The 7,373-nt window shown below is 28.0% G+C and overlaps 2 protein-coding genes across 2 annotated transcripts in view; both read left to right on the forward strand.

Moving 5' to 3' along the window:
* Alg9 (alpha-1,2-mannosyltransferase Alg9) overlaps positions 1-1,836 on the forward strand; it is a 3,467-nt gene extending 1,631 nt beyond the window's left edge. Inside the window, exons 7-14 of the mRNA XM_017903310.1 lie at positions 1-247; positions 314-430; positions 490-703; positions 771-912; positions 983-1,112; positions 1,217-1,347; positions 1,458-1,589; positions 1,830-1,836. Of these exons, the coding sequence (XP_017758799.1) occupies positions 1-247; positions 314-430; positions 490-703; positions 771-912; positions 983-1,112; positions 1,217-1,347; positions 1,458-1,589; positions 1,830-1,836 (1,120 nt within the window). The remainder of the gene's footprint in view (positions 248-313; positions 431-489; positions 704-770; positions 913-982; positions 1,113-1,216; positions 1,348-1,457; positions 1,590-1,829) is intronic.
* A 1,257-nt stretch (positions 1,837-3,093) lies between these two features.
* Positions 3,094-6,947, forward strand: LOC108549805 (pantothenate kinase 4). The gene is made up of 14 exons (XM_017903338.1): positions 3,094-3,301; positions 3,512-3,791; positions 3,916-4,099; positions 4,191-4,283; positions 4,417-4,573; positions 4,652-4,842; positions 4,953-5,227; positions 5,285-5,437; positions 5,533-5,620; positions 5,726-5,930; positions 6,025-6,182; positions 6,253-6,422; positions 6,495-6,817; positions 6,883-6,947. The coding sequence occupies exons 1-13, from the start codon at positions 3,193-3,195 to the stop codon at positions 6,805-6,807; spliced, it is 2,376 nt and encodes a 791-aa protein (XP_017758827.1). The 5' UTR covers positions 3,094-3,192; the 3' UTR covers positions 6,808-6,817; positions 6,883-6,947.
* Positions 6,948-7,373: the final 426 nt, after the last annotated feature.

A 7,373-nucleotide genomic window follows, 5' to 3' on the forward strand; every position in this document is an offset into this window, starting at 1 on the left:
GGAATGGAGTAAATTTATAAAATGGGTAATCTTATCTGGTACTGTTGTTTTGGTACCAATGATATGGATTGATTCAATGTATTATGGCAAATTAGTAATAGCACCACTAAACATTGTAATGTACAATGTTTTTACTCATCATGGACCAAATATCTATGGAACAGAACCTTTCAGCTATTATATTTATAATGGATTTTTAAATTTTAATTTTGTTTTTATTGGCGCACTTTGGGCTCCACTTGGACTGGTAATATTCATGAAATTTATCATGTTTGGAATTTCATAATTATTAATACATTAATGAACCTTACAGTTTTTGGTGTGGTTAATTGTACCAGCCAGGCCAAGAGATCATCTGTGTTTGTCTTACTGGTACTCATTAGCTCCATTATATCTTTGGTTTTTAGTGTTTTTCTTACAACCTCATAAGGTAAATCAAATTGCACTATTTAATGACTAAGAGTATCTATAGTCATATTTTGATTATAGGAAGAACGATTTTTGTTTCCTGTATATCCAATGATTTGTTTGGCTGGAGGTATTGCTGTAAATACTATCCAAAAACTATATTTTTTTATCAGGACAAAGCTTAGTTTTCTGCATATTGCTTATCATTACTTACAATATACTGTTCATATTACGTTTTTGGCTATCCTAATATGTGGTTTTCTTGGAATATCTAGATCATTAGCAATATATAAAGGTAAAAAATTTGCCTAGTTAAAAATACATCAATAAATATAAAATGAAATTTTTTTATTTTATATTAGGTTATTATGCGCCAATGGAAGTAATGATTGATGCTAATAAACTTAGTTTAGAAAGAGAAATACCTGAAGATGTTAATATTAATTTTTGTATTGGTAAAGAGTGGCACCGATTTCCAAGTAGTTTTTTCTTTCCATCAAATAAGTAAGTAACGCATTTCTTTAACAAGTATAAGTTGACTCAATTTTCATAATTTCAAATATAAATACTTTAGTTGGAAACTACAGTATCTAAGATCAGAATTTAATGGTCAGCTACCTCAGCCTTATTTAGACCATGAAAATGCAACTAGTATTATACAACCCTATTTTAATGATATGAATAGAGAGGAACCCACGCGTTATGTAAGTTTTTATTCATAATATAATATAAAGATATCAAGTGATGTGAATTCTATGCATTTATACATTGCTCACTCTAATCATTTTGTATTTAACCTGTATTTTAGTTTAGTTTAGATAAATGCCATTTTGTGTTAGACCTGGATATTGGTACCGAAACAAATTTAGAACCAAATTATTCTCGATTAAGCGATAGTTTCACGATAATAAAATCGTCCAAATTTTTAAATTCTGCAAAGTGAGTAAACTACATATTTGTTTGAATTTTATTATGTTACTTAATATTTATTGTGTTAATATTTATTGTGTTAAAGTAAGGCTTAACTGAATTTTTTACTCATTTTTTAGATCACATCGATTTTTCCGAGCGTTTTATATTCCTTTTGTGTCGCATAGATTTTGTACATATGGCTCGTATAATTTATTACAGAATGTTAAATTTAAATCTATTCCTCTTTTATCAAAAGAAGAAAATATAAAGTCTTCTTGAATACAAATTTTAAAATACGTGTATAATTTTAATAAACAGGGTCTTTATCAGGGAAATTACATGTCTGATGTTGCATTTCAAATGTGTTTTGTACTTTATAATAATGGGTAAAAGAAATACGTTTAAAAAAAATGGCGAAAAAAACTAAAAGAAAACATGTTATTTAATTTTGTTAAAAATTAAAAATGTTAGTATTCAGATTTATAATTGATTACAATTTTTTGCTTTAGTACATAATTGTTAATATATAAAGCAATATATAAACTCATAATCAATATATAATTGATGTCTTTAAAGAAATATGTCAATAATTTTACGCGATTCATATAATTTTATTTATGGAATAATATACAAATTTTAATAAAACATACATACATAAATATATAGCAAATTAAGCAACAGTTTCTTGAAATGTCTTTTGTATCAAAAATTTTTAGTTGTAACGACTATTTCCATAGAAAAATTTACGTATAAAATAATACAAAGTATATTAATTTAATTACTACATTTTTTAGCTTGCTATTCACATATGAATTCCAACGAATTCTTAACTACCTTTATCACCAGTCTATATATTATATGTACAAACATAAGCGCGCACACGAAGATACAAATACATATATACATACACATATAAACTTAAAAGTAGTCTCATAATAATATTGTTTTTTTACTACATAAATAGTGTTTGATAATGATATTTATATATGATTAGATGATGGTAATTATTTTATAATCAACGAATTTTTGTATATACATTGCGATACTACAAGTATATTTGTGAAAGTGTAATATAATTAATTTTAATTGCAAATGTATCATAAATTACTGTATTATATGTTATAAATATTACGATAAAAATTAGCATAATCGTTCTTTCTATGAATATGTATAAAATCTAAGTTACTGAATATATTTTAATTGTTATGAAATACAATGCGATTTATTTTACATAAATCTTATTCGATTGTTTTTCATGAAATTTTATATTTAATTATTGTGATGTGTACTGAGTAAGGAAAAAAATATATGACATGTAGCCAATATATATTGAATAAATCCTTATAATTGTTATGTCGATAAGGAAAATTATCTTTGCAAATGATAAGATAAACATTGTTACCGAAATTGAATATGCATAAAAAGAATTAGCCTTATATCACGCGTTTTTTCTATTACTGGAAAACATTGGAGCATCGTACTGTTCTCTATTATCACATTGTATGAATAATCGAAGTACGTTATCTGATTCCTTTAATTTATACATGATTTGCACTGTATGTAGTTTTTGAACACAGTCAAATTTTTAGCGCCACGTGTATCGGGAAGAGCGCTTCCATCTGTCTACTGTTAATAGCCATTTTTAAATCAACGCGATAAGTTTGGGGTAAACAAGGATTTAATTCATGTGCGTTTATGTATATTCTAGCGACAGGAAAATTTCTGTCAACGTATGTACATGATATTTACTGACGAATGTTTAAAGAATGATAAAATTACTATTTAACGTGATGTAGTTCTTATATCGTCTACTAGTCGTGAAATCATCTACGTGTTTCGAAGAATACAGTGCTTTGTTAAAGTTAATGTAAAATGGAAACGTTAGAAATCGACAATGAACAAACTCATTCCATAAAATTACCAAGTGCGGTTGAAGTGTTCGCAAACTTAAAAAATGCTCAAAAATTTGCCATTGATATTGGTACGTATTATGTTACATACACTATTAGCGTTTCCTGAAAGCAATTATTTATGCATAAATTTAATTACTACAGGGTTATCTCTTAAACATTTTTCGCGGATTATATATATATATATATATGTTTATCATACTTCTTAAAAATCAAAAATGAACAGTTGTGATTTTGTAATAATGCAATTAAAGATTCCTTTGGCTTTAATTTAATTGCAGGCTTATCTTTGACAAAAATAGCTTACTATTCAACAATTAGTTACCGTAAAGCATTATATGAGGATGCAGGCTTAGGAAATAGTGGAGAACGTGCATACAAAGTACACGAAGGCAATAGACTTCACTTTGTTAAGTTTGAAACAAGATACATTGAAAATTGTTTGGATTTTGTGAAAGAGAATTTAGTAAATGTTGAAAGATTTCATGGTAAAAACATTAAAGTGACAGGTGGAGGAGCATATAAATATAATTCTTTGCTACAAGAAAAATTAGGTTTAATGTAAGCACTTTAAAATATAGGAATAATGTTTAGGTTTTGTTATATATCTATTTGATAAAATCTATACAGTTTAATACTAAATATTTTTAACATGAAGGTAAAAACATTTAAAACATTATTTTAGAGTTGATAAAGAAGATGAAATTGCATGTCTAATAAAAGGTTGTAATTTTTTACTTAAAAATATATCATGTGAAGCATTTGAATTTGAAAGACATGGAAATCCTGAATATAAATTTCAAAAAGCTGGTCCTAATATATTTCCATATATGTTAGTGAACATTGGCAGTGGTGTCAGTATTCTTAAAGTAAGTTACAAACAAAGTGATTAGTCACTGTGAATAAATAATTTTATCTATTAAATGTAAATTTAAATTTAAATCTATATAATATTTTCAGGTTGAATCTGATAGTGTATTTGAAAGAGTTGGTGGTACAGCTACAGGTGGGGGAACATTTTGGGGATTAGGTTCTTTACTTACGAAAAGAAAGGTATCAGTGCTAATTATATTTTAATGTATATTTGTGTCTTTATGTATATGATTTAGTATCTTTTATATATGTATAATGTTACCAAAACGCTTAAGTACATATTTAAAAAAAATGACTGAAAATACCCTACTAGGGCTTTGATGAATTACTGCAACTTGCAGAAAGAGGAGATCATCGTAATGTTGATATGTTAGTAAAAGATATTTATGGAGGTGATTATTCCTCACAAGGTTTACCTGGAGACCTTATTGCAGCTTCTTTTGGCAAGGCTACTTCTTGTAATAATGAAGGTAAGGAGAGGAACAATTTATGAAGTGACTAAATGAATTGGATTACTTCAAAAATAAGTTCTTTTATATATATTTTAGGGCAACCAAAATTTTCTGAGGCAGATCTTGTTAGAAGTCTTCTGCTTACTGTAAGCAATGATATTGGACAAATAGCAAGTTTGTATGCAACTGTGCATGATATAAATAAAGTTTACTTTGGTGGTTATTTTCTTCGTAACCACCCTTTATCAATGCATACTATTTCATATTCCGTCAAATATTGGTCTCATGTTAGTTTTAAATTTCCTATTTCATTACATGTCTTTATATCTGTAGACAAAAATAAAATTTTTCCCTTTAAACTGATATATTTCATAAGAATTTGTTAAATTTTATGTAGGGTAAAGTAAAGCCTCTTTTCCTTCGTCATGAAGGTTATCTTGGTGCAATTGGAGCATTTTTGTATGGTGCTGAACAATCTGATGAATATAATTGGTTAGAAAATTATGCAGGGTCTTCAGGCTTTAAAGATTCAATATCTACTGATCTTGGAATTAAAGTAGATCAATTAGAAATTGATCAAGCAGAAACTGCTGTTACATTTTGCCCACTTTTGAAAGACCCTGCATCTTACAATCCTGATACAACTGATCTTGCAGAGGACAAAGAAGCTAGGTGAGTTATGGATGAAACATTTTTGTACTGATATATAGTAATATCTAATATTTGTAGAGATTATTGGCTTCAATGTTTTGAAGAATCTGTGGATAAATTTGTGGCTAGAGCTATTCACAGTCAGCCACATAGTCCAACCGCAAAACATAGAGCGACGAAATTAAAGGAAAAATATATTAATAGGCTGCATTATCTACATCTTCAACCATTGTAAGCTCTGGTCAAGAATAAAATTGTAATATTTTATGAAGATATATTATTATTCTATATTTTATAACATAATCTTCAATCATAACATATTGCAGTGCCTATGGGACACTTACAGTGAGAGTATTATTGGATACTATTGAACATTGTATGAAGGAGTTTGATTTCCCTGATCCCTACTTACATGTAAGTTTTCTGAATATATTTTTTTATATTGTCAATATTATGATTCTTTTCAAATATACATATTTAATCAATTTCTGCACTTTGTTATGTTTCCTTCATATATAGCAAAAGAAAAAAGAGAATGAAGAAGCTTTAAAACATCTGAAAAATCGGCTAATGGTTATCGATAAATTGGAAGAAACGGAAAAAATAAAAGCTTTAATATTGGGAGTTTTGAGTGGTAATATGTTCGACTGGGGTGCACAAGCTGTTGCGACTTTAATGGAAACAACAGATTTTGGTTTTGCTGAAGCACAATCAAAAATACCGGGTACTGCTGCATACTGGCAACATTTACGATACTAATTAACATATTGATGTAGACAGTGTCAATAAAAGTAATGTAATATTTTTCTTAAACTTAGGTAGGCCTTGGTTACAAGATGATTTAGAGGATTGGATAGAGCGATTAAAAACTGGTGTACCTCATAAATGTGCTGCTATTTTCGTTGACAATAGCGGTGTTGACATAGTATTGGGAATTTTACCATTTGCTCGTGATTTATTGTTACGCGGAACAAAAGTTGGTTGCATTTTATGTTTCTTTATTTAACTATAACATATTAATTAAATTGAAATAACAATTACTTTAGGTTATTCTATGCGCTAATTCTATGCCAGCATTAAATGATGTCACGTATCCGGAGTTGGTTGTAACATTACGGGATGCGGCAAAAATATGTAAAGTTATTAGACATGCTCTAAAAGAAAATCGTTTGATTGCTATGGAGACAGCACAAGCTGGCCCCTGCCTTGATTTAAGGTAATTAACATAATGTAAGAATAAGATTTTAAGTTTTATAGATTTTAACGGATTATCTTATGTTTAAAATAGCCGACTGAGTTTAGACTTATGTCTCGCAATGGTGGAACATAATGTCGATCTTATAGTATTAGAGGGAATGGGTAGAACACTTCACACGAATCTTCATGCAAAAATGACTTGTGAATGTTTAAAATTAGCAGTTGTCAAAAATCGATGGTTAGCTCTTCGATTAGGCGGTGATATTTATTCTGTAATTTGTAAATATGAACGGCCACAAGCAAAAAGAAAAATTTATGACATAGAAATAAAAATGAAAGAAGAATGCCCATCAGAGTGTGTGGAGAATGTAACAAATGATTGCACGTGCGATATGAAGAAATAAGAATAAAATCGTAAGTAATCATATTAGATAATTTATGTTTTAATACGATACATTTAAAATTTTATTTTATTACAGGAGTTAAAAAATCCTACACTAAAGTATTTCGTTATTTATATTTAGGTATGTATATAAAAAAGAGCGAAATTTTAAGTATATTTATAGTTTCAAATGAAAATATATGTTATTCTAAATAATTTTATTTAAATACTTTCTATAAAATTTATCTTAGGAATATTTACGAATGAAGCTTGGTTTATTAGAGATTTATTTTTAATATGATGGAATTAACCAAGCTTCATGATTTAGCCTATACTATACAAATATGGAAATTAGTATTGACACGAAACATTGGTAAATAGCGATTCACACCTAGTCACAGATAACAAAATTATTTTCTCTGTAACTTAAAGAGATTATTCTAGTTCGAAAAAAAAGAATGGCGACCAATTACAACAGCTACAGGCATGTATCATATACTTCTGTATGTAACATTTAAGCAGGAAGTTATATATTCGTGTAAATTAAACCAGTTAATCAGTAGACAATATAATAGATTAATACGTAAA

The sequence above is a fragment of the Eufriesea mexicana genome, unplaced genomic scaffold (genome assembly GCF_001483705.2).
Source record: "Eufriesea mexicana isolate 0111107269 unplaced genomic scaffold, ASM148370v2 scaffold2143, whole genome shotgun sequence".
In the NCBI taxonomy this organism is placed as follows: Eukaryota; Metazoa; Arthropoda; class Insecta; order Hymenoptera; family Apidae; genus Eufriesea; species Eufriesea mexicana.

Coding starts and splice junctions, on each gene's coding strand:
- LOC108549805 (XM_017903338.1), top strand. CDS start 3,193: ATGGAAACGTTAGAAATCGACAATGAACAAACTCATTCCATAAAATTA. Junction 4,574..4,651: donor TACTTCTTGTAATAATGAAG/GTAAGGAGAGGA, acceptor TATATATTTTAG/GGCAACCAAAATTTTCTGAG. Junction 5,621..5,725: donor TCCCTGATCCCTACTTACAT/GTAAGTTTTCTG, acceptor CTTCATATATAG/CAAAAGAAAAAAGAGAATGA.